At 36.0% G+C, this 26,101-nt stretch overlaps 3 protein-coding genes across 4 annotated transcripts; 1 reads left to right on the top strand and 2 right to left on the bottom strand.

Annotated features, from left to right (window-relative positions):
• Positions 1-824: 824 nt before the first annotated feature.
• LOC145237969 (peroxisomal acyl-coenzyme A oxidase 1-like) lies at positions 825-9,278 on the bottom strand. Its single transcript, XM_080100982.1, has 15 exons — positions 9,116-9,278; positions 8,806-8,971; positions 8,432-8,586; positions 8,104-8,211; positions 7,414-7,533; positions 7,141-7,256; positions 6,590-6,762; positions 3,383-3,545; positions 3,059-3,160; positions 2,907-2,995; positions 2,678-2,809; positions 2,496-2,610; positions 2,113-2,259; positions 1,726-1,932; positions 825-1,211 (listed from the first exon to the last, which is right to left on the bottom strand). Exons 1-15 carry the CDS (start codon positions 9,231-9,233, stop codon positions 1,128-1,130), a joined length of 1,995 nt encoding a protein of 664 aa, XP_079957108.1. The 5' UTR covers positions 9,234-9,278; the 3' UTR covers positions 825-1,127.
• Positions 9,279-10,098: 820 nt separating this feature from the next.
• Positions 10,099-15,315, bottom strand: LOC145238938 (peroxisomal acyl-coenzyme A oxidase 1-like). Of its 2 annotated transcripts, none has more exons than XM_080102228.1 (15): positions 14,724-15,315; positions 14,340-14,505; positions 14,130-14,296; positions 13,963-14,070; positions 13,767-13,886; positions 13,586-13,701; positions 13,173-13,342; positions 12,944-13,106; positions 12,659-12,760; positions 12,494-12,582; positions 12,218-12,352; positions 11,844-11,958; positions 11,635-11,781; positions 10,716-10,922; positions 10,099-10,431 (listed from the first exon to the last, which is right to left on the bottom strand). In XM_080102228.1, the coding sequence occupies exons 1-15, from the start codon at positions 14,848-14,850 to the stop codon at positions 10,348-10,350; spliced, it is 2,016 nt and encodes a 671-aa protein (XP_079958354.1). In that variant the 5' UTR covers positions 14,851-15,315; the 3' UTR covers positions 10,099-10,347. The 2 variants fall into 2 exon arrangements, with proteins under 2 accessions (XP_079958354.1, XP_079958355.1); XM_080102229.1 differs by having other exon boundaries at positions 14,130-14,284; positions 14,724-15,314.
• An 823-nt stretch (positions 15,316-16,138) lies between these two features.
• Positions 16,139-25,562, top strand: LOC145238941 (cAMP and cAMP-inhibited cGMP 3',5'-cyclic phosphodiesterase 10A-like). The gene is made up of 12 exons (XM_080102233.1): positions 16,139-16,583; positions 16,956-17,116; positions 17,286-17,425; positions 17,929-18,044; positions 18,244-18,398; positions 19,390-19,530; positions 19,802-19,914; positions 20,581-20,747; positions 21,353-21,504; positions 21,913-22,206; positions 24,416-24,691; positions 25,016-25,562. The coding sequence occupies exons 1-12, from the start codon at positions 16,200-16,202 to the stop codon at positions 25,470-25,472; spliced, it is 2,556 nt and encodes an 851-aa protein (XP_079958359.1). The 5' UTR covers positions 16,139-16,199; the 3' UTR covers positions 25,473-25,562.
• The last annotated feature ends 539 nt before the right edge of the window (positions 25,563-26,101 follow it).

The following is a 26,101-nucleotide window of genomic DNA, read 5'->3' as shown; positions in this document are numbered from 1 at the left end:
TCTCATTTCAACGTCGGGAATTCCCCAAAATGGTAACTGCCCTCAATTCGCAAGCTACAAAAATTACACGTGACCACATGTGGAGCAACCGTGACCGATGTGTCCACGAGGCGAAACAATAAAATGTTCTCCAAGAAGACGATTTCTCACGTTATCAGTATCTCTCCTAATTAATTTAGCATTAAAACAGCGAAGGTAGCAATATTGTAATGCTCCAATGTAAAGATAATAAAACTACGTTCAGATGCCGTTGCACTAACAACAAGCCAACGGATTTTGTGGATTTAACGAAAGCGCTTTGCTACCATAAAACAAGAACATTCTAACCCACTACCCTCTTAACCTTACAACAAGGATTCGTGTCTGTCATATTTATACGAACGGATATCCTTATTAGGGAACCCCGTTCCGACAAAATGACCATACTGACTTCTCACAGCTTCTTAATGACAACAAAAGCGATATTACGACGTTATTAACCTCAAAGGTTTGTCTTGGGGTGAATCATATTGCCGAAAAGGAAGGAAATAGCACTGTTGATTACTAACAAGCCTGGTAAGACCCTCTCCTTTGTTTTCACTAAGGATTGCATACTCAACGAGTTATTTGTACAGAAGTTGAGAATCTATGCAAAACTTGCAATTTTTATTTTTCTGCAAACAACCTTTAAAGTAAATATAATATTTCTGCAAAACGACGTAAACGTTATGCAAAGTAAACAAACCGTATATTTGCTTTGTACATGCACAGTAAAAAAACGTGCCAATCTGTGCTTTGGTCTAACGGTAACCAATCCAATTGTTTACTATATAACGAAAAACGAGAATGATTTTCGTTTTTATTAGTTGTTTGTAGAAATTGCACCACCTTTAAAAATACATTCAATAATAAACAGACAAAAACATTTAATTTGTATGAAAATTATTACAATAAAAATTAAACACATACAAATTATGCAATCTAAAAACAAATTGAAGTGGAAAGGTGGTGGCGATACACGATGAGGCTTAGGAAAAAAACTGACCCCTTAAACAAACTAATCACGTTTTGTGTGCAATTGCATATTTATTGGTATGATAATAACCTGACATTTGCTAATTAACTAAAAAAACACTTTTTATGGACATTCACAGTTTAGATTTTGCTCCCTCCAATATATCTCTTCCTTCTAATAAGTAAGGTCTCAGATACTTGTAACTTGCCTGGTGAACCTAAAACAACATATTTGTTTTGTTAAATTCGATTGTATTGTTTAAAATAAAACCAAAAAAATGTTTTCACATAGGTAGATTTTTTTGTTAAAATTAAAAAAAAAATCTACCTAAAAACAAAATAAATAACTACTAAAAGCAAAAAATTCAACCCAAAAACAGTTAAGTCAGTGGTTCCCAACCTTTTTTGTTACATTCCTCCCTTTGCCCATTTTCGAACTATTCATTCCTCCCCATAAGACGAAAACAGATATAACATAAAAAATTGTAGCATTTTACAATAGACCTTATAATTAGGGACGTCCATTTCAGAATCTTTTACAACCGGGTCCAAAATATAATGGACATAATAATGTATTTTCAAAAATATTCTGCAAGATTTCCGATGTAATGTTTTTTACAGTTTTTTTTTATGAAATTCCTCCCCTAAACTCATAAAATTCCTCCCTAGGGAGGAATTCCTCCCTGGTTGAGAACCACTGAGTTAAGTAATTAAATGAATTGCTGGTCCTACCGGTTCTTTATTGAGTGGAGACAACTTTGCCATGTCAAATAATCTCTCATACACATTTCCATCATAAGCACCAAGGCAGGACTCCATAGAAGAATCAGTAAAATCAAATGCATCCACTATTCCAACTGCATTTGGTCGCAGTTTTTCCAACAATGCAATTTCTGCCTCTTCTGCAATATTGCAGTGGTGGGCAGTTAGTATACCAAGCTGAAAAATATTTAAAAAATGTCAAAATGAAAGAAATTAATTTATTTCCATTTTTAAAATTTCTAAGTTACTCAAAAATAAAAATGATTTTTACAAGTTTGAAATACCTCATTTTTGCAGTGTCAAAAGCAATATACATCAAATGTTTCAGTGGTTCTGCTACATTTTTTATATTTTTACCTTGAGAAAGTCACCACTGCAGTTATTGATGTAATGTAAGCCATACAAACAACACAAATCCTCTAGAATCTCTTTGACAGATTTGGAGCACTTTACTTCTTTTACAAATGAAGCAAATGCATCAAATATGTATTGTATCACATATGCCTACAAAAATGTTGAAAGAATATTACATAGTATACTTGGCTCAATATGACCATATTTGTACGTTGCTTAGCTCTATTGATTGCCTGTTTGTGGTTCAAACCTTTTTATGCTATGTGATGTTATTTCTTACCACATGATTGTTTTAGTGTAATTGTTGTGGTATGGTTTTTGTCAATAACTCATAACACTGAACAAAATATTGGCTTTATCACCAAACAATTCAACAAAATATGTACCTTTGTAGCATGCACAAGTTGTACAGAACTTTTGTCCCAAGCCTCGTGCATTGCAAGTCCTTTGTTTGACATCTGGTTTACTTTTTTGGATGCAGCTTGAACACACAAGGCCGCCCTGAAAAAAAATTATGATTTCTGTTTTTGTACCAAGGTGTCCCAAATTGAAAAGTAGTGTTTTCTACCTGTTTTTGAAGTAAAGTGCAAGGTTGTCCAGTGATGTAATGTTGCCTCTTGCATTTTGAATAGGTTGGACAAGAAATAAAATTGATTCAGGCAGGTCTGCTGCTTTTTCTTTGGCACATTTTACCAAATATCTACAAAAACAAGTTTTACCAGCTTAAATGCTTTTATTTTCCCAAATCCATTGCTAAAGTTTTGGGCTTTGGCTTTGTCAATAAAATCTACAGGTACCTTGCAGTTTGTAGATACAGAACAGTGTTTTCTCCTTCATATGTACAAGTTGGTGTCACTTTACTTAAAAGATGTGGCAGTCCACTTGCCTGTATACAAATGTAAGTTGTACAGATACCAAAAACAGTGTTGCCGATCTTATTGTTCAGTACCTGTGAATAACCATGTCCTCCACAGGCTCTTCTGCACACCTCAACACCTTCAGTACATTGCTCTGATACACTTGCCTTGAAACTTGCTGACAGTGCATGAATCTATAAAAATATAAATACGTTATAAATACATAGGATTGGAAAAATATATGGAGACTGAAGTACATGTTGTAATTAGCAATCTATAGTTTAAAATGTTTGGTTTGAAATAACAATTAATTTCAGTTTTGTAAGAATTTGCTTTGTAGCATAATTTACTGTCATGACAGTTCTAATACATTTAAATTGAATTTTGCAGGAATCTTTGTTTTTAATTTATTTTACCTCAGCCAAATCTGAAATGTTCCCTTTGGCCATGTTCTGTAAAAAGGCTTGATGTTTCTTTATTATTCCTTCTCCAGCAAATTTTGTTGCATAAACTGTGGCCAGCTGTGGAATAAGTTTGTGTTGTTGAAGGGTATAGTCCAGTACTGCTACTTCGGCGCCACTGTAAAAACAAGATGTTATATCTAAAAATTGTTTTTGCTCTTCAGTATAGTGCAGCCGCATATCACAAAACTTCGTTTCAAAAGAGCCGCAACACAAAAAATCAAAAACGAATTTATTCACTCACAATTAAGTGTAGGCTTTTAAATAATGATTTGTTGTTGTGTGGTGATACTGGAGTCTCCAGCTGGGCTGCAAGGTTTTTGAAATTAGGCTGTTTTTGTGTTTAGCTTCGTAATGACGTTTCAAGTTACTAGTTTTGTAATTATTGAGCGAACTTGACAGATAAGACATAAAGGTTTACCTCCATTATCAATGAATGGAAACTCCTCCCATTCTGTTTTAAAAGTTATATTTTCCTGTTTATCTTACTTTTTTGCAATTATTTCTCAACAACATTTTTTGGGCTAAACTTTGCAGTTATACATTGCTAGTATAAGCAGAAATACAAATGTAAAATGCTTTTAATGTCAGCCCTGACTTACAGCTTCAATCTGACAATATATTTGACTACAATGCACAAGCTAGCACGCTTCTGTACAATAATGTTCTTTTCATTTTTCGGAATGTACATTGGTTATTACAGTCAGTCTATTGTTAATACGTGATAGAATGCATTGTTTTATAATCAGGTTAAACAACTCGGGAAGGTTGGGAAATGCATGTTCAACATTAAAGAGCCGCAATCAAAGACTCAAAGATTCACAGTTTGGCCACCCCTGGTATAGTGCATTGTGGTCCAATATTTCTGTTTTGGGCGAAAAAAAAATTGTTAACTTACGCCGCGGGCAAGTGCCTAATAAACACTCTTCCTAGATGCCAGAGATTAACACATTAATACCAAAATCCAGACATTGATTAGGTACAGATTGCTTAGAACGTAAATTTAGAAACGTCTTTTTTAACTGTTCCGTGTAGGCAAGGTACTTTTGTCTTTGCATCCATTAAAGTGTGGGTTGTGGCCATGTGGGCTTGCATTGCAAGTATCATTTTATTTTTATAGGTCCATTAAATTTATGTTTATGAAGCGTTTTAGTGATGCAAAAGTTGATGTTTTACACCATTTCGAATAATAGATAATTTTCTTCCTTTTAATTAAATTGGTATAATTTTTTATCGTTTGTATGCAAACAAGTAGCAGACAATCAAAACTTTTCAGTTTCTACCCTAAAATGACTGACTGGTTTGTTGCAGAAACCCTTTATTACACATAAAACTAGAAGAGTGGCTTTCTGATATACTTCCATTTTATATATTCTATACGATATTTACCAATTTACTATACACATCATTTGATCTACACATATGATTGTTTTTGTAAACAAAAACTAATGGGTCCCCACACGCATGTTTGTGCGGATTTACGGTAAACAAATGTTGCGGTGATTTTTACATTCTTAAGGACAAATTTTTAGAAAGCATTAACCCAACAATAAAAAAAATTGTTCGTATTCTTTTTGCACTATTATTGTCATGTAATTACAAAAACATTAAAAAAACGTAACAAAGACTTAAATCTAATCTCTTGCTTTAACCCAGATATAGTCCTCCAAGGTCGGGCAATTTTTTTGAGAAAGCTGTAACAGTTGTGTTACAGACACTTTAAATTAAAAAGCAATTTGCTACAAGTGTATACATAACAAATTGTTTTTCATATAACTTTGTTTCGCAAAATGAGTACCATTGACCTGTAGTAACCTCCCAGGGTGCACACGCCAAACGACTGTTTGACCTTTTGACACCGTTTTCAATAGCACGCCGTCATTCGTGTTCAACAATACTGTTAAGCCTAATTTATACATGCCTTGAGTATTGACTCCTAAATTGATTGTTAAAAAAACGCTACGTTATGAAGAAAGTTCTGAGCTGTGTTTGTAATACCGACAAGTTGACCTTAAGTAACCCGTGATCATGCGGCGGCCAACCTGACAGCGAGCATTTAAAAAAACATTTATTTGGCAAAAAAGTCAAGTTAATTTTTTCATCTTAACTTTTATTAACAAAGTTTTTCTTGACATATACAAAACCGAAGCACGGTTATTAGGCTTAAATCACGTCATAGGTGTAAAACCTTCGCCAAAACTAAAAATGTGAGTGATAACTTAATAAAACGACATAGCATTGCTGTGCAAAACAGCTGATTTCTAATCACTGAAACGATGTCTCGTAAAACGTCTGTCCGACGTCAAGCTGAGCCCTCCCGCTATCGTAAACCAGTGAGTTACTCTCTTGGTACTTCTGCCTACAGTGTCTTTCTTGACCAAACGAGCGTTAGACACATTTACGTTTCGGGGGCCTGTGGGTGAATCTCTGGGTCATACGGGGTCAAAATTCACATGGACCATCTTTAGACCAATATCTGTAATGTGTGTAAAATTGAAAAAGTTTGAACCATTCTTTCTTGACCAAAACGTGGGAACAATAGCCGCGCTAAAAATTTCACGTTTTGGGGTGCTGTGGGTGAACCGAGGGATCAAACGGGGTCAAAATTCACATGGACCATCTTTAGACCAATACCTATTATGTGTGTCAATTTGAAAAACTTTGAACCATTCTTTCTTGACCAAAACGTGGGAACAAATCCGCGCTAAAAATTTCACGTTTTGGGGGGCTGTGGGTGAACCGAGGGATCAAACGGGGTCAAAATTCACATGGACCATCTTTAGACCAATATCTGTAATGTGTGTAAATTTGAAAAAGTTTGAACCATTCTTTGTTGACCAAAACGTGGGAACAAATCTGCGTTAGAAAGAAAAAAAGAAAAAAGAAAAAAAGAAAAAAAAAATATAGACAAAAACAATATGTGTCCCCTTCATGGAAGGGGACCCATAAATACCTTGTTACATGTCGGAATGGGAGTTTAACATTTTAGGACATTAAAGACAAAAATTATTGTTGTCATACAAATTAGAGAAACACAGGTTAAAAAGATATGAATTAGTAGAAATGTTGGGCACATTGTTAAATATTTATAATATCAATGCATTTTTGTAAGATAACAGGTTATCATAATATTTTTAAACTTGTTTTCTGCTAGATACCCACCCTGGATTAAGAAGGCCTTGTCTTCGTACTGCAGAATATCGAATTGCTATTGTACATGCTTTTGCAAGCACATCAATGGCTTGTGACTTTGGAAGATTTACTCTCAAGTTAACCATTGATCCATACATAAGGCGGTCACTGGCTTTCTTTACATATGTTCCATCAGGCTTTACCTGAAAGCTTGGTTAATTTATTACTAAATAGGGCACATGTTTGAATATATATTTGTAAATACTTAAAAAGTTAAAAGATAATACAAAACAAATTGTTGAGTATCCAAGTTTTAGTTATTAATGTTTTTTTAAGTTTGTACAAATTTTACACATGTAAGTTATGGTGCATTTGTGAAACGTATTACTGGGTATAAAATAATAATTTGTAGGTGTTTACTGATTTTAAAATAGTAAAATTAAAATTACACTTATATTTTAAGTGGACTTCAATCTAGCACAGTTTATAGCTGGCCATAAAAGTACACAAAATCATCTAAACCCGCTGTATGTTGCAAGTTTTGTTTAATATTTTTTTGAAAATATAAATAAATTGGTTACCTCTGAATTTTTGTTCAAAAGATTTTCTCTGGGTATTCTGACATTCTTCATGTAAAGAAATCCATTGTCAATTGCCTCAAAACCCATTTTGCTTCCAATGTCACCAACAGTAACACCTGCATAAAGATAGTTCATGAAAAACGTTCTGAATGTTTTTCTTTCATATACTCCCTCACCAATTACTAATGGTCAAATTAACCCCTGGTAATGAATCTATGGTTACAGTGTCCAAATACAGTGTTATTAACTTGTTATCAATGTTTGTTTTATTACCTGGCAATGGCATGTGAGTAGATAAATCTCTTATTTGAACCATGAATGGGTGCATTCCATACTTCTTTCCATCAATAATCAGGTTGGCCATCACCAAGGCATGATTAGCATTTAGACCCACTTCAATTCAAAACTGTTTTGTTACAATTGAGAGTGCTTTATGGCAGTGGTTCCCAACCTTTTTTTGTCGCGACCCAAATACTTACCAAAATTTTGTTTTGTGGCTTCTCGCGCCCCATGGATATACTATTTGGGTTGTATTTTTGTTCGTAAATCAGGAAAGTTTTTCGAAAATTACTACGCTAGTTTGAAAAATAAAAAACAAATCAAACAAAAATTTTTCGTTTTTCCGCCAACTTTAGAGCTGGTTCAACGCATTATGAGTCAGACAACGCTTAATAGTGATCTCACACAAACATTATGTCGTCACAAACAGAATAATTCACTATCACGCCAAATAGTCATGAAATTGTTATTGGAAAACAATTCATAGCCTTGGGAAACAACAAAATAACACTACGAAACGTAGATGCTCTAATTTTCACAAAAACTGGCGACCCAACAGAATTTATAGGCGACCCAACTTTGGGTTGCGACCCATAGGTTGGGAAACACTGCTTTATGGTATATAGTTTTTAAGCCTCAGTTAAAACAATAGAACAAATGCTGTTTGCATGCTTTCAAACTTACTGTCACCAGGCCACCATTTCATAGATGAAACTTTAGGGCAGTTTATCACAAATTCTTGTGTCTCTCTGTCAAAGGTTGCTTCTGTTTCAAGCCCTCTCAAAAAGGAACCTAAACATTGAACATTTTGAATTCCACTACCATTTTTACAATAATTGTTAGTGAATGTAAATGGTATGAAATTCAAAAACATTTCTGTTTTTTAATTGTTATTTTGCAAAAGTATTATTGCGATATATATTGGGCTCTACTTCCCAGCTTGATTGACTACTTCTTTTTTTTCGTATTTTCAGACATAATTTTGTATACCGACTTATGAAGTAACACCTACCATGACCAAGTTCAGTTTGTGCATATGTACAGATGATATTCAAGTTTGCAGATAGTGGCAACCACTTGGCAACTTGTTCTTCAGAACCGAAGCTCATTATGCATGGAATGAAGGCGCCCATGTGAATCAACAATGTATACTCGATTGGCATTGCACTAAAACATCATAAAAGTAAATTAAAAAATAAACGATCTTTGGTGAACAACGACAATACACATGATGGGGGTCTAATTGGAGGTAAAGTAAACTTTTGTAGATAAGTTTTTTTTTTCCATTCTACACTCAGTACAGTGCTTCCTCAGTTATTTGAACTCATTTAACTGTCATTCTGTTATCCAGTAATTAGTCAAATAAATCAAAAATAATGCATGTACTTCCAAAAATGTTCAAATTCTTTGGATCCAGGATAGATGCCATTTTTTTGAAGCATATTTCGAAAAATGTAGACACATTTTCTTGTAGCTTCTGTGTATCTTTCTTCCCTGGTCATTGTACAAATTGGTGGACTCTTCAACACAGGATCATCTCCAAACACCTTTACTAAAATCAGTAAAATGTAAAGAAACTGTGTAAATATTGAATTTAACTACATTGCAATGTAACTAAACTAAAACGTGACTAATACTAATTAGGTGTTTTAACTTATAAACTAAAAATCGCTAGGTTTTGCACTAATCAACTAACCAACTTTTCTTCTAATTTCTGTGTCTTCTTTCCCCCCATCCCAAACATTTGTAAGTTCTTCCACAGAAAATGTTACATTTTGACGTTCTTTCTTTAAAAGATTACTTTCAATAGACATGATTCTACCAACAAAACCACAACCTAAAATATTCCAAAACAGTTGTAGTATTTTTAAAAACCTTTTTGAATTTGCCCATTGGTTTCAGTCTTAAATTTTAAGCATGAAATGTTTTATTGTCTAAGAAACGCATTTTCATCTTGTCCATTTACGAAGTCCATTAATTGTGGCATATCTCCAAATAAATAGAAATTTACTGCAGTACAGTGGCAAAATTTACAATTCATCTCTCTTCCGTGGACTTTGACTGCAAAGTTAAACATTAGTTTCTCAGAAACGTAAACAAGAACACGCTTGATTAAAACGCTACGCATGACTGGTTATGCGTGTGCCACTGACCTCTGTTGGACTACTGCCATAGATTACTTATACGTTACTTAAAAACAAAAAGCAAGGGATATGTTTTATTTGGGGACAGAAAACATTAAATAAATTTGAAAACATTTTTGCGCACTTATGAGAACAAGTCGTTTTTATCACTGAAAACGTTTTTTTTGCAACACCTAAAATCTTACGTGGGATTGGTCACTTGGTAGTTGGCAACCAATATGATTCGTACAGAACTACCACAAATAGAGAAAATGAATTTATATCTTCTGGGCAGTTTTTGTGTACTTTCATATTTGTCCAGATCTACTTCTATAACAATCTAAACCATTTTATAGCCATGAACAGAATGTTTTCTAGTAGCATTTTAAATTGCAGTCCATCATCTAGCTTTTAAGCTTACATTATAGAAAGAAAAAATGTTATTCTGAATAGTGGAAATTGGGTGCACGAAAATCACCATGATTTACTGTTTCCTCAAGACCTTTTCAAATCATTTAATGATCTCATTTTTGGATTACTTAACATACCAGACAAATCACTTCAATGATTTTATTACAAGAAACACATTGCACAAATAAATTAAGATAATAAAAAATATATTAAATAATCATTACATTTTTTAAGACCAGTTGTCATGCAAAATCACACAATTTTTTTACTGACAGCTCAGAACCAAAGCGATTCAAAAATGCACTAAAAGCACAAAAAAACTTGAATATACATAGTATGGACACAGGTAGTTAGTATATATACCAACTAGTGTTACTCAGCAAATAACACTTGTCTACAGTTTGGACTTTGATCCTTCCAAAATATCTCTTCCTTCCAGTAGATAAGGCCTCAGATACTTGTAGCTTGCCTGGTGAACCTACAGCAACAAAAGCATTAGCTGACCATTTACTGTAAGTTGTATGTATAAATCCTGTTAATCGCATACTAATTAATGGCAATTAAATCCCAATTTCATTATTTGCATGTTCTGGATAATTGCATTAAATGCTTGGCAAATTGGACGCGCAATTGACCAGATTGTTCTGTAACATTTTTCAGTCAGGCAGATTTTAAGACGACTTTTTTTGGGCCCAGTGTGTGAACCATGTTAAAAAACATTCCCTCAGTGCATCTAATAATTAACTCAATAATTTTGAATACTTGTTCTTTGTTGAGTGGAGACAGCTTTGCCATGTCAAATAATCTTTCATACACATTTCCATCATAAGCACCCAGACAAGAATCAAGTGAGAAATCAGAAAAATCAAATGCATCCACTATTCCCACTGCATTTGGTCGCAGTTTTCCCAGCAATTCAATTTCTGCTTCTTCTGCCAAATTGCAGTGATGGGCAGTAATAATACCCAGCTGAAAAAAACCTGTACATGCTAAACTACCTAATTTCTTTACACATTTTGTCACATAAAATAATTTATGAGGTTAGTTGAGATAAGTCAGTTATATTTTAAACCAAATAAGATGTACCTACACATAAATATAACAAGAAAGTTGGCTTTCCTATATGTTTATATATTCTATATTCAATTTACCGATTTGCTATACTCACTGTTTGACCTACACAAATGATTGTTTTAGCAAGCAAAAACGAATGGGTCCCCACACAAGTGTTTATGGGAATGAGTTACTTAAGGACAAATTAGTACAAGGCAATCAACCCAAACTTCAAAGTTTTTTTACCTTAATGTTAAGAAACATTGTTTTGCCTGGCATATTACAAAGCGATGTACTATCTATCGAGTTTAAATCCCGTCTAAGGTATAAAACCTTAACAAACATTCACTTATTCGGGGCTGTAAAGGTAACCATTTGACCTGTGCCTGTGGGTGAACCTCTGGGTCATTCAATGGTTAACTTTAGGAGGATCAACTTTGGATAACTAACATGTGTGTAAATTTAAACATGTAGTACGAACAAAATCAATATGAGTCGTCTTCAGGAAAGGGGACCTGTAATTATAGCCTCCAGAAATAGAATTTGGTTATCCCAATTCTTTCATACATAAAAACTTTTAGCTTTAAACATTTTTTTAATTTGTTGCATTCCATTCGAATAGTCTTACCTTCAAAAAGTCACCACTGTTATTGTTGATAAAATGCAAACCATATAAGGAACACAAATCCTCAAAAATTTTCTTTGTAGGTTTTGAGCATTTTAGTCCTTTCACAAATGTTGTAAAGCCATCAACAATAAATTGCATCACATATGCCTATATAATAGTGTGTGTTTAGCCTCATAAACCATGGTAAAGGTGTGTTTTACTCTTACTACCTTGGCAGCTTTTACGAGTTCCACTGCATTTTTGTTCCATGCCTCATTAATTTCAACTCCTTGACCCATTGTTTGTTGTAACCTTTTTGCAGCTGCTTGCACACAAATAGTGGCCCTAAAAGACAAAGTTTTTAATTAAGATCTGCATAATTGACACATTATTTATAAGAGTGGGGTAAATTATATTATATTGTCGTTCCATTTACATTGGCACAGTGTATTACTTATATTTTTGGGACTGTTTGTGTGGAGTGTAATTGTTTAAGCTGTGAGAGTTTCGTTCAAATTTACCAAACATTTTAAAAATGTCTGCAAAAGCTGTATGAGAAAAAGCAAAATATGTCCTTTTCAGGATGGTGACTGGTGAATCATACCTGCTTTTGAAACAATGTACAATAAAATCCAAAGATGTAACATTGTTGATATTCATCATTTGAGTTGGTTGCACCAAAAATGTTACTGATTTAGGGAGATCCTTTGCTTTCTTACTTGCACATTTCATCAAAAATCTGTTTTAATAAGTTTACTATTATCCTTTGAAAGCAAACTGAAAGCAAAATTCAGTTGCACCTATTTATTTACATTTTAATGTTTCCAAACTCTTTAATTTAAAAAAGAGTTCTTGTTTAAAATAACAAACAGTTTCATACCTTGCTGTTTGCAAATAGAGAACAGTGTTTTCACCCTCGTATGTACAAGCAGGTGTTACTCTTGCCAATAAACTAGGCAGACCACTTGCCTGTAACAAGGTATAGTAAAAATGAAAACTTGTTTTGCAGATTAACACAATCCAATTTGTTAGGTTCCTAACAGACCTGTGAATACCCATGTCCTCCACAGGCTCTTCTACACACTTCGACACCTTCTGTGCCTTGTTCTGAAACACTTGCCTTAAAACTAGCAGACAGTGCATGAAGCTAAAATATATTTTGAAAGTTTATGTTGTTTACTGTACAAGGTATTACTTAAAATGTAAATGTGCTGTAATGCTGTTTTATAATGGTTTAAAACTCACATGAAATTGTGTTTATTTGTTTTATTATGGTTTAAAATTCACATAAAAAACTTTTTTTTATTGTAATGTTGCAACTTTAATTTACCTCAGCTAAGTCAGATATATCATCATTGGACAAGTTTTGCAGAAAAACTTCATATTTTTTCTGAATTTGAAGCCCAGCAAAGTTTGTAGCGTAAACTGTAGCCAGTTGTGGAATAAGTTTGTGTTGTTGTAGGGTATAGTCTAATATAGGTACCTCAGCACCACTACAAGAACATAGTATTTGCTTCTACAATATTTAACCATCATTTATAGGTGGACAAAAAACTTACTCCGGTTTTAACAGGCCTTGTCTCCGAACTCCTGAATAACGAATTGCAATTGTGCAGGCTTTTGCAAGTACGTCAGTGCATTGTTTTGGTATTGAGACGCGTAGGTTAACCATTGATCCGTACACGAGGCGGTCACTAGCTTTCTTTAAATATGTTCCATCAGGCTTTACCTAGAATACCATGTAAATGTTAGTGTTGTATTTTGTGCATAAAATCAGGTCAGCAGTCTTGGTGTTTATTTAAGAATTTTGAAATAATGAGACAATTTTTGTTTGTACGGACTTCAGTTAGTTTGCTTTAGGCAGGTTAATAAATAATAGCTAGTTATGCCTTGATCAAACTGCCTCAAACCAGCTACCCAACATATGTTGTACAAGACGATTCCAAAAATAACCTGAAAACAATTCACTTACCTCTGCATTTTTGTTCAAAAGGTTTTCCAGTGGTATTCTCACATTCTTTAAGTAGAGGAATCCATTGTCAGTGCTTCCAAGTCCAAATTTGTTTCCTATATCACCAACAGATACACCTGTTGACAAAATACAAAGTAATAAAGTTTTTTTTGACACAATGCTAGATAATATTTTGTCCTACCTGGCAATGGCTTGTGGGTGGATAGATCTCTTATTTGAACAATAAATGCATGCATTCCATATTTTTTATTATCAATTATCAAGTTTGCCATCACCAATGCATGATTGGCATTTACGCCCACTAAAATACGTATATTGTTGTTTAAGTGAGACAATATTCTATTATTTCACAAACAAGTGGAATACACTGAACATACAGTCTCCAGGCCACCACTTCATAGAAGAAAGTTGAGGACAGTTGATAACAAACTCTTGAGTTGTTCTGTCATAGGTAGCCTGAGTTTCGAGGCCTCGTAAAAATGAACCTACCAGAATAATAAGCATAAACAGGACCATTCAGTTTGTGCAACATTGCAAAACCTACCATGACCCAGTTCAGTCTGTGCATATGTTCCAATTATGTTAAGATTTTTGGCTAGTTGTAACCACTTTGCAACTTGCTTATCAGAACCCATAGTTTTTATGCAATAAACAAACACACCCATGTGAATGAAAAGGTTTGTTGCCAATGGTTGTGCTCTAAACAAAACACTGATAACAACATAAATATTGATTCAAGTTTGCATGTTTAAACCTCGTTAAGTGTTTAGATTCTCTAGATGAAGGGTAAAGTTTATGCTTAGGAATGAAATGTCGATAAATGTAAGCAGATTTTCTGGTAGCCTCCGTAAATTCTTCATCTCTTGTCATTGTGCACAATGGCGGACTCTTCAACTCAGGATCATCAGCAAATAGTTTTTCTGAATAAAGGCAATTGAAACAAATCTGACAATAAAACAAACCCTATAAAATTGCCAAATTACTACCAAATGCTATGAAAATTACATGCAATTAAAACTTAATAATAATATTGGACTGTTTTATAAAAACAGATAATAAGCATAAATTATTTCTTTTATACATTTTACTGTCTGCGGGAGATTCGTTAAATAACAAAACTGTTTCAATTAAAACTTACCAACTCTTCTTCTTATCATGGTTTCTTCTTTTCCACCATCCCATATATTTGTCAGTTCTTCAATAAGAAATGTCACATTTTGCCGTTCTTTGCTGAGAAGTTGGCTTTCAATGCACAAATGTGACATGATGCCTGTACTACTATTCCGTAATATCAACTGATTGCGCTACTTTCACCAAAAATACCAGTTTCTGTTGCCAACAATATTTTGGCATTTATTGTACATAAGTTATTACACTGCACAAACCGTCAGCAATTTTCGGCTCCGTGCAGTCGTGCACCCTGACGTGTTTCGCGATGTGTACTCTCCGCCTTTTTGTTTGTTTTGCTGTGGTCTATTGGATTTTACAAACCTTAGCAGAAACAAAAAACTTTGCTTTAAAACTGCGGGCAAACCCAAATCTTATAAAAACCTAATTCCACAAAAAAGTACGTTGGCTACAAATGGAAAAGTAGCATTGTTATCAGTAATATAAGCCAGTCTGCAGAACATGGCAGTTCCCGACGAGATCTCGTGCGTGCAGGACCAACATGTCCCGCGTGCGCGCGTGCACGACCCGTAAGTTCGCGTGCAAGGTCAATTTCAGCAGGCGCAAAACAAGTAAATAAGGTCAAGGCAGTACAATTAAATGCTTTTCGTGCGAAATTTCTGCGTGCAACCGCCCAAAATTGGCGTGCAAAACTTTTTTTTTTAAATAATCGCGCGTGCAGCTGCCACACTCTGCAGACTGGAATATAAGTATTAGCGTGTGGTTGGTGGTTAAATATTATAGAGTGTACACCAGGGGTGTGCAACCCGCGGCCCGCTAAGCCGGTTAGTGTGGCCCTCAACAACACTCTGATTCAGAGCAAGTAAAATGCACATTTTAGCAAAAAAAAACGGCTAGCTTTTTAGTAAATCTTCTTAGTTGCTATACGTAACAAGAATAAGCTAAACCAGCGCATGGAACTTAATTCATTCAGACTTACGGTATTCTATGCGCACTAGGTGCTTGTTGCGTTTCTATACCGAATGTGACGTAATATACCTCTTTGTCTAGTTAACAATGACTTTGTTGTGAAAGGCGACGAAACTTACTTGCACCTAACATTTTAAAGTTGATTTTAAAAGCAAAATAAAACAAAACGCAGCGGTCTGGAAATAATATCTACATGATATTATAATGCAAGCCGTACCAACAGTAGGGTAAAAAACGTGTAAATACGGTACATGAAAACAATTGTGTGGCCCTCGCTTGATGTCCGAAATTGGTTATATGGCCCACCGACGAAAAAGGCTGCACACCCCTGGTGTACACAGTACACAATTACCACTTCGGTGAAACCCCTAAATAGAACCTTTTCATACATTTATGACGTCACACTGGTTTTAATGACGCCATATAGGATTTTAAAACACTTAAAATCTCAATGTTTGCGATAAATGTACACTAATCTCTTACAATAAACTAACGCTGGAAGAATGCGGAACGCATAATGAACACGCGTTGGGCGTACAAGCAAATGCGCTCACAGCCGCGGCTGCCTTTTCCAGGACAACATCGCACGTCTAGCCCTGCTGATGCACTTTCAATCTCGTCTCCGGATCTAACTGTACCCTTATTAGAGGGAATGCCGGTGGAACGTAGTGAGGCGCAAAAGCGACTTGGGAACTTATTAGCAGAAGATCCCAATTTAATTGAAGACTATGTAATTCACAACTGCCGCTCACAAACAATAGTAAAATGGCTCACCATGAAGACAGCATGGGAAGAGGCTGCCACGATCGACAGACAAGCAGTGACGAATTCCAGAGGCGATTTGCACAGTCGTGCTTGCTCGAGGGTTAATCTTAAGGAAAATGAGAAGATCACTGAACAGGTAGGCCTAATAATATTTACGTTTGTGGAAAAAGGAGGCGCAATTGGAGACGAATTTTGCACTAAATGTAAAACGTTTGTGACACATGGGCTCACATGCAAAAATATCAAGCAGGCTATTGCCTATAACTGGTAGTTTTTACAGGCAATGGTTTTTTTGAACATATATCCACCCACAGATCACACGAGCGAAGCTCAGTACCTTCAGGTCGACAAAATGATCGACTCTCTTGTCCATGTTTGTGTTAAAAAGCTATTTTCATCAGTGAAGTAGCTCTTTTTCTCTTTAAGTTGGCTAGTTATATTTCTGTTGGTGAACAGGCGCAATCTATGTAGCTTTATTGCAAATACATCGAGCTTGCTATTTTTACAGATAGAAAGTGGCAATTACATGGATGCTTTGCATGGAGTATGTGTGGAACTGCAACGGATTACCATGTCAACCGGCTTCGGATTATACGGGGTTGGTGGAAGCAGGGATTTACTTTACCTTTACAATCCAACTGTGCCGAACAGCAATGTTGCGAAAACAAGGTAGACATGTGCTGTTTTGTTTGGAGAAAAGTTTGAAAGTATCCTATTAACAACATAATTTCAGCATAAACATTCAGTCGATTTGAGTAGATTTTTAGCAGTTGTCTTTTTAATGTAGGCTAAGCTTGTTTAGCCAACTTATGATTGTAATTTGAACATTTTTGCGCAGAGGCTCAATTAACCCGACATATCCCGTTGGGATCAATAGTTCAGTTGCATCTTACGTGGCCCACACCAAAAAGGTCGCTGTAATCGACGATATTCACATGGACGAACGATTTAAAAAGGCGTCTGCACCGCAGGAATCAAGTACGTTTCTCGCAGTTTATATTTGGTTATAAAAATCGTGGACCCAAACTGTGTCCATCCCCCAAGTTATCAGGGATGTTAGGTGACAATTATTAGTTCTCATAGGTGGCGCATTTATTTCAAATATAAATTTTCCACTATTTAAGTAGGGGGTGTATTATTTTCAAAAGCTGTTATATGCAGCACTTGACGCAAATGTATAGATGCCCCTTCTATTCACGGACTTATGGATCCCAAATTATTTTAGGTCAATTTAGGTTTCTTACTATTTATGCGCTCTTGAGAAGTCACACAATAAAGAAAAATGACATCTAAAAAAATTGAACAGTATCAATAAACTACAAAGGAATTCTTTTTTTTTTTTACTTTGACTGCGGATTAGAATCGTTGGTTTAATGCGTGGTTACTATTAAAATTTTTGATTGTTGTGAAAGATTAAACTTATTTGTTAATTGATCTGTTAACATATATATCTAATTTGTATTTTTATGTTTACTTCACAGCTGCCATACTATGTCTTCCGGTGTTGCTTCCCAATGGCGATTTGATCGGAGTTATGGAGTTTTTTCGGACATGGCACGGTGCCCCGTACACTGCTGAATCATTGCAGTCGGCACAGGTAAACGTTTTTTTGCAGTTTTGCACATACTTTGTGTAAGATGTCCTGCCTGCGTTGAAAGTAGGTCACTTAGTTTAAGTGCAATTCTAACATTCGTGGTTTGGACATGGGAAAATTCGTTTAACCAAATCTAATGTAAGATATGACTATTCTATTTTTTTGTTTATAATCTGTATTTATTTAATTGGGGTACATAAAGAGCTTTCTCCACTGGGTGACGCTGGCGATTCACCGGACACAGGTCAGCAGTGGATTGAAACAGCAGAGTGAAATGAGTGAATTTCTGTTGGAAGTTTCTAGAACATACCTGGACGACATAACAGACGCAGATAACATTATCCAACATATAATGCGGTAGAAGGCAACTACATCTATTTCAACCCGTTATTAAATGCAGAGTTATAAGTCAGGCCGGGCTTTTCGAGCCGGGTTCGGTTAGTTTTTATTAAAAGAAACGGGCTTGATTCGGACCTGACTTTACACTTTGTGTCAGTCTTTTAAAAAATAAATTTAACTAGCTAAATAGCCAGTTACTGGACCTGGCCTAATGTCTAACAGCCCGTGTTCAAAACCAATTGTCTATTGCGTTTGTTGTCTTGGTCTTTTCTGAGGCTTCAAGTATAGACCTGTCATTTAAACTTTCGGGTGTAAACGCTTCTTAAAAACGATTCGGGTTAGGTCCGGGTTTTGGGCTTGTTACTTTCGGGTTTGGGCCAGGTTCGGGCTCCAATTTCAGGCCCGTTTACAACTCTGATTAAATGTGCCCATTTTGTTGTGTTCATTGTCCGGGCTGCCATTAATTTATTAACCATTTGGCAAAGTAAACGCGTGATTAGAGCATCACTTTTTTTTTCAATGTTAAACTGTCAGTGGTATACGCGGTAAATATACAACCAAGTATAAAAAGTATACCGCCCACGTAAATATACCACCAAGTGCGATACGTACGATTTTGGTTGATACTGTATGTTGTTTGCTATGAATGTAAATATTGCAACAGTCTATTTCAACTTTCGATGTCGCTGTGCCCGTCCTCTAATTACTTTCTACAGCTATTTGGCAGTCTGGAGCTTCAAAATCTTGGGTACTTTTGGCATCTAGAACTTAATCTGGCCTTATTTATTAGAGATGACAATGGAATTAATTCACTTAAAATTGTTGGCTTTAAAACAGGTTAATGGTCTTAAATTATGACACTGATACGGATTTGTTTTACTGAATTTGTTTCATTAAAAGGAAACCGTTTTTGATTTTAAGTGTTCTCGAATAAATACTTTTTTAAAAGTAGACATGTTAAAAAGAAACACTAATTATTTAGTTTTAGGTTTTAAGTGTTTAATTGCAGATTTGCCAAAAAGCTTGTGTCAGCGGAGCGCTGTTCTCTTTTTCTTGTGGATAAAGAAACGAACGAATTGTATTCGGACATGTTTGATCATGGACAGGAAGAAGGCGGAGCATCGATATTTCAGAAACAAAACGAAATCAGGTAATTGCCAACGTCAAATTTTTAAAAATGAACCTTTTTGTAAGTGACCCCCAAACAGCTCACGTGGCAGGTGCAGTTACGGAGGTAAAGTGCTTATACTTAAAAAAGCAAAATTTTCTATGAGGTCGACATTCCTGCATTTCAGCTTTTCTTAAAAAAACAAATCTGCTGCTTTGTGGGATGTTGCATTCATTATTTGGTCTCCAAAAAGCAAAAATTGGAAACTATTTTTTACCACAATTAGGTCACAGTCACTTATGATTGTATTTAGATTTTCCATTAATAAGGGAATCGCTGGGACCGTCGCAACAACCAAACAAATGTTGAACATTCCGGATGCTTACGCCGACAGCCGTTTTAACAGAGAAGTTGACAAAGTGACAGGTGGGGAATCACAATTTACGATGTATTAGTATTTTGGAACATTTTGAACCGATTCTTGTCGAACCCTGAACACAGCTTATGCCAAAGCAAGTTGATCAGTCCGCGGCAAATTATTCTCAAAATATTTCAAACCAAAATCATTAATCTTGACTTCAGCACTATTTGTTATCGAAACACAAGGGGAATATTACTGCAAACACAATGTAGCTTATAGATCAGTGGCTCTCAACCAGGGCTCATGTCCCCCAGGGCGGTCACGGGTGTAGGCTGGCTATAAATATAAACCAAAAAAGTATTTTATCTAAGCTTTGACTTTACCAAATGCGAAGGAGTGACAAACACCATCAGCTGATATCTTTTTTTTTATTTTTTATTTTTTTTTCACGGGGTTCGAACCCAGGAACCTCCCGGGGACGAATCCCGATCAGGTTTTTATGTCTGTATGTGGGTCAGGCGCGCCAGGCCATTCGGCCAAGTTCCTGCCCACCATCAGCTGATATCGAATGTGGGCACGATTTGTCATGGGTTAGTGCGACCCCGTGTGGTACATGTGATGAAGTGTCTACTATACATTTTTGATGTGTTCCCTGCGGGGACCGACTTTATATGTAAATAAAACAGTATCAAAATGTCGTTCGTTGGTCGCAATTGCTTTTGTTTTTTAAGGTTACACCACACAAAGCATCTTGTGTATCCCGATTATGGGCGATGGAGAAGTTTACGGCGTAGTGGAGATGATCAACAAACTTGGGGGAGGATCGTTCTCTAAAACCGATCAAAATAACTTTCAGATGTTTGCAGTGTTCTGCGCACTAGCACTGCGCTACTCCAAGGTATACAAGCAAAATACTCAATCACAATTTAGTTCATGCTGTTGGCGTACAAAAACCTTTACCTACATTTACTTTTGGTTGTGACAAAGCCCACACCCAAACAAAATTTAAATCCCGGTTTATCTAAGCTTATTCTAAGTTCTCATGGACAAGCCTCTACCTAAATCAGTGTTTCTCAACCTCATATGGGTCGCGTACCACCTGACGATTTGTTCCATCGCTGCGAACCACGTAAACCCTGTTTAAATAGTTAGACCAAGAAATGTGTCTTTGTCCTCCAGGTTATCAGTGAATGTGTACAAGAATATATAGGAAAGATAGGAATTATTCTTTACTATAGACTAGCATATTTCTAAAACCAGCAAGGTTAGCAATTCGAAAATAATGACCAGGGTACGAGTTTCGGCCTATAGACGTTTCTGTTGTTTTTAGTCTTACATACAAGTCATGTCGCCTCAGTTTGAGATCCAGTTTGTACAAACAAGATTTCAAGTCAGCTAGACAGATAATTTAAAATCAGACTCCATTGAGACAGAGTGCCCTCAGCATAGTAGCATAGTAGTAAGTTTTTTAGGTGTATAAAAAACGATTTGAAATGTACTCAGATCCATGCTAGGCTGAGACGAGATCAGTGTCGATATGAGGTGATTTATGAGCAGTATCTTTATCATAGCCAGCATTCAGAGGCCGAGTTTAGACAGCTAGTGGAGTACGAAGCCCCCAATGCGCCCCAGGAAATTCCTGACGATTTTGAAAGGTTAAGTGTTTATTATAAACCTGTTTTGAGTTAAATCACACAGTTTTATAGGACCAGTAATGGCAGTTTTGTGTCAAACGCTTAACCACATGATAATTGATTTTACTATACAAAAGTTTGTTTTAAAAAGGGATTTTTAAAGAATAATGAGGTTATTCGTTCACACGTTTGCGAAAGTATATTTTCAGTGTTAAAATGTTTTTTTTTCAATTTTTGTTTTTCTTTCTATACAAATACCTGTTATTATTTTGCTGGCGGCTTGCTTGATAAGATAAAGGTTTTGCGAAACACTTTTTAAATATTGGAACCTCAAACCCAACAAAGGGGAAATCCAATCGCCCATTCGTGTTTTTCTCATTTTTTTAAATTAACGTCTAAATGTCACATATACAATGTCGGTCTTTGCAGCTTCACACTTTGCATGATGGACTACAACGAAGAGCTCCCGGTCTTTTTCCTCTCTATGATCAGTGATCTTGTTCCAAGCAGCGAGGTTCAAGTACCCGTTGATGTTCAGGCTCGATTTATCCTCGACGTTCGCAACAATTACAGAGATATGACTTATCATAATTGGCACCACGCCATGACAGTCACACACGCCATGTATTGCATTATGCAGAGAAACTTGGACCTTTTCAACCCACTGGAGAGGTTAACGCTTCTCGTGGCGTGTGTAGGGCATGATTTGGATCATCGTGCGAGGTAGGTCATTGAAAAAAGGATTTTAGGTTTTTTAGTACATTGCCCTGGCTTATTGGGCCTCGATCACTGATCTGCATGAACGCTTCAGTGCTGATCCCTGTGATGAATGTATGTAAAATATATGTACAGACGAATCTGGTTAATCGCATAATCCATTTAATTGCATCACAATTAAAAATCCTAAACCGTCGCACATCGTTTGTTAAGAAAATCGTCCGGTCTGTCGCATAAACCGGATATTCGGATCGATTTTCAACGAAATATGCGATTAAACGGATTGATGATCTCTATGTGAAAGTCGAACAGACCGAGTTTTTCGCATAAAAAACGACGATATGATAGTAAAATCCTCCGGAGGTAATGTACGCAAAAAAATGTAGATGCATGTTTGCATTCTACACCAAATAACGCATCTAATTTCAACATTGAAAATGACACGTCTCGACCATAAAATATTTTTGAAAAGTTATTAGGAGATTAAATCGGCGTTCAGTTTACCGCTGTGCGATAACTTGGAGTCGTTATCTTAAAGCCGTGCACATTGATCCTTTTGTTGTTGGCTTATCTAATCGCCAATAGTGATATAACAGACGTTTAAATAAAGAGTACTACGTGTTAAAATTACGGAACTGGTGTTCCGGCAAAGACGATGATTGTAATTTCTTATTAAGTGCGAACTGTACCAAATTCGAAGTCTTAAAGTGTATTGAAATTTAAACAATGTTAAATGTAAGTCAAAAATGTTTTCTGTTATATTGTTCATGACCCGCCAAACACGTAATGGTTTATAAAAAATGTTAGATCGCAAGTAATCACACTATGTTGTTTAGATTCACGTAATTGGTAACTTGCCAATGATTGACCTTGCGCAACTTATCAGGTGGATCACCGATTAAGAAAGGCATTTATTTCTCTATTATTTGTTGCTGGTTTAAATTTTTGAAGCAACGATCACACGTTGATCACGTGACAGTCACGCCAATCTTGCAGCTGCAGTTGTGCTGAGTAAGCTAGAAAGTAGCGCCACAATCGGAGTCTTTAAAGGTTTGCTAAAGTCAATTATTCTTTTTGTCAATTGGATAGCGGGTTATAATAGAAACTGATGCAGCTCGCCTTAGCGCCCTTGCGCTGTAGAATGTGCTGAAGTTGTAAGTTTGACCAGGTTTCGGTCGTGTATTTTCGGGTTTGGGCTTGCTTACAAATATGCACCTAGCACTTTGCCGCTTAACGCGTTGGCTTAAACTAGAAAACGAAATAGGTCAGAAACAACAGGCCAATTTACGTGTATATTACACGAAAGGCCAAGCACATTTATAAGGGAAACTACCCAAAGCAAGACTAAAACGTCATAAACCGTCGTCATAGGGAGGCTCCCAAATTTAAATGTTGAACCCCTTGTCTACGATGCGATGTAACATATCTTTTCAAATAAACCTGACTGCAAGAGAAATAAAAAATCAAGCCAACTGGTGGCGTGTGCGCCAATTAAAGAGTGTGTGTGCATTGCTACTGTTTCTTCAACACACCTGGGCGATTGCACCATAGCCACGAGTTAGGAAGCAAACGTTATGTATTGCGCTGAGAGTAATAAATCTAGTTTTGACTTGACAGTATTTTTTTTCAATTCTCGGCAACAAAAGAAAGAAAATACTGCTCCGTTGCCATAGTTGAGCGTCACTGCAACTTTGTTTTAGCTGGGGAAGTGAAAATGAGCATTTTTGTTAACGGCGTGTACTGTTTACATAGCAACCGAATTATCGCATAATCCGTTTAATCGCATCAAATGCCCTTGGCAAATCGATGATGCGATTAACCGGATTCGTCTGTATTGGTTAAAAACTTCAAGCTGGGTTTCTCAGTGCAATGCAATTTTTCTGCACAAAAAACTGAAACACAGTTGAGAAAACTTACTTACATATCACATCCCAAATGTAGGATTGTGAAAATGAGCAAAAATGATTTTTGCTTTGTTGTTTTTTCAGATTGTATTTTATCCCATATTTTTGGCTTATATTTTTTCATGAAATCAATAGACTTTATGCTCAATTCACAGGGCGTAACAACTAACAAGCCATCTATTAGAGCCCTGTGCTTTGCACAGCTGTCGTGCGTTCGAATCCCACCGCGGGCTTAAAACATTTTCATTAATTTACACCAATAATTATTGTAATTATATATTCAAAGAAAATTATAATTAATATATTCAAAGATCAAACCAGTTTCTTCAAAAGACCGGACATCCTTTGTCAACGCTCTACGCCACTTCTACTATGGAAAACCACCACTTGCACATGACCAGAGAGCTATTGGCCCGACCAGGTTTGGACATGTTTGTGGGCTTAAGAAAGGAAGACAAGGAAAAGGCACACGATCTTCTTCGCGACGCCATTATTGCTACCGACCTTGCGCTGCACTTCGAAAATCGAGCGACGGTTGAAGAATTGCTAAACAATGGCGATTTTGATTTTGACAATCCCAGGCATAGGTAAGCTTGTATAGCAGAAATGTCAAACATAGATTTGCGGATATGTGCAAATTGGGCTTTTTCTCTCTGTCTTTTGTAGTCAGGGCAAACTGCTACCAAAATGCCTACAAATACTGTTTTTCTTAAGTTTGTGACAAATGGTTGGTGTTAATGCAAGTTAGGTTTTAACGCAATGCAATTGAATGATTTGGGATTATACTTGGCAGTCCATTCAACACATAGTTAATACCCAAACAGCTCATATCTCCAGGCAACTGACACAAAACAAAGTAGTTCCAAACAATTGTTTTCCAATTAGATGAAATGATTTGCATTAATTTGCAGGATTAAGGCTATCGGGATAACAATGACTGCATGCGACATCAGCTCTACAGCCAAAGGTTGGGAAGCAACGAAAGCTAATGTGCTGGAATTATACGACGAATTTTGGTCTGAAGGCGACGCTCGGAAAAACATCGGTTTATCTTGGTTGCCTATGATGGACCGAGACTTACAGGAAGACTTGCCAGAAGGTCAGGTTGGTTTTTACTCCAATGTGGCCGTCAAATGCTTTGAAACGCTTGCCCGTGTTCTGCCTACCTGCGACGGATTAGCAAAAGGAGCCAGGGCCAATTTAGAGCGTTGGCGTCACCAATCGGATGAAGTAAAAGCAGTAAAAGATGAGCGTTACCGAAAAATGATGGAAGAAAAACGCCGTGATGAGCAGATGGAAAGAGATGGTTTGGGTCTGACTTTGCGCGGGGGAATGTGGATGGTTGAAGATTCCCGGACTGTAATGTAAACTTTCCAAGGGCTTTTGGCAGTTTTAAACCGTTTTGCGCAATAAAAACGTTTTTAAAAAGTGTTGGATGTGAACTTATGCAGCGTTATATAGAAAACGTGTGGAAAACGAAAGTAACTTCGCAAATGTATAGTTCAAATCAAATATCAAAGCAGGCCCAGTTATTTTTATCAAAATAGTCTTTTACATAAAACTATCTATATAGGACATATAAATGTTTTGCACCGTATCTTTTACTCATGCTCAGGAATTAAAAATTAATGTTTTCAAAATCCGGAAGAAAAACTTACTAAGCATGAAGCCATTACGTCACCAAAAATGTACCTTTGTCACCGCCAGTGTCGGTCAGCAATGGAATGTACAGCTCTCTCATCCGACGGAAATGCATAACAAAGTCTGCTTTGTGTTTGGGGAAATTTAGTGTCTACTGTCTACTGTCTGTGTAGTTTTTTTTTTACTATTTGAGTAATAATAAAGCCAATATAACTTCCGGGAAACACATACTTTTCGTAAAACATAACAGTCTATTAAAGTATTTATATTTGTTGGTTAAAATAAGATTTTACATATAGTTATAAATGTTTACTTACGGTATTTGGACGTCTCGCGTAATGTCCGATTGTTACGTA

This window comes from Phallusia mammillata, chromosome 7, assembly GCF_965637545.1.
Source record: "Phallusia mammillata chromosome 7, kaPhaMamm4.hap1.1, whole genome shotgun sequence".
In the NCBI taxonomy this organism is placed as follows: Eukaryota; Metazoa; Chordata; class Ascidiacea; order Phlebobranchia; family Ascidiidae; genus Phallusia; species Phallusia mammillata.
The sequence above is the reverse complement of the archived record's forward strand: the minus strand, read 5'-3'. Positions and strand labels throughout refer to the sequence as shown.

Coding starts and splice junctions, on each gene's coding strand:
- LOC145238938 (XM_080102228.1), bottom strand. CDS start 14,850: ATGTCACATTTGTGCATTGAAAGCCAACTTCTCAGCAAAGAACGGCAA. Junction 12,583..12,658: donor GAGGACATGGGTATTCACAG/GTCTGTTAGGAA, acceptor ACCTTGTTACAG/GCAAGTGGTCTGCCTAGTTT. Junction 10,432..10,715: donor CTCCACTCAACAAAGAACAA/GTATTCAAAATT, acceptor TTGTTGCTGTAG/GTTCACCAGGCAAGCTACAA.
- LOC145237969 (XM_080100982.1), bottom strand. CDS start 9,233: ATGTCTATTGAAAGTAATCTTTTAAAGAAAGAACGTCAAAATGTAACA. Junction 2,810..2,906: donor CTGTATCTACAAACTGCAAG/GTACCTGTAGAT, acceptor TTGTTTTTGTAG/ATATTTGGTAAAATGTGCCA. Junction 2,260..2,495: donor AACTTGTGCATGCTACAAAG/GTACATATTTTG, acceptor ACATTTTTGTAG/GCATATGTGATACAATACAT.
- LOC145238941 (XM_080102233.1), top strand. CDS start 16,200: ATGAACACGCGTTGGGCGTACAAGCAAATGCGCTCACAGCCGCGGCTG. Junction 18,045..18,243: donor AATCATTGCAGTCGGCACAG/GTAAACGTTTTT, acceptor GGGTACATAAAG/AGCTTTCTCCACTGGGTGAC. Junction 22,207..24,415: donor GATTTGGATCATCGTGCGAG/GTAGGTCATTGA, acceptor ATATATTCAAAG/ATCAAACCAGTTTCTTCAAA.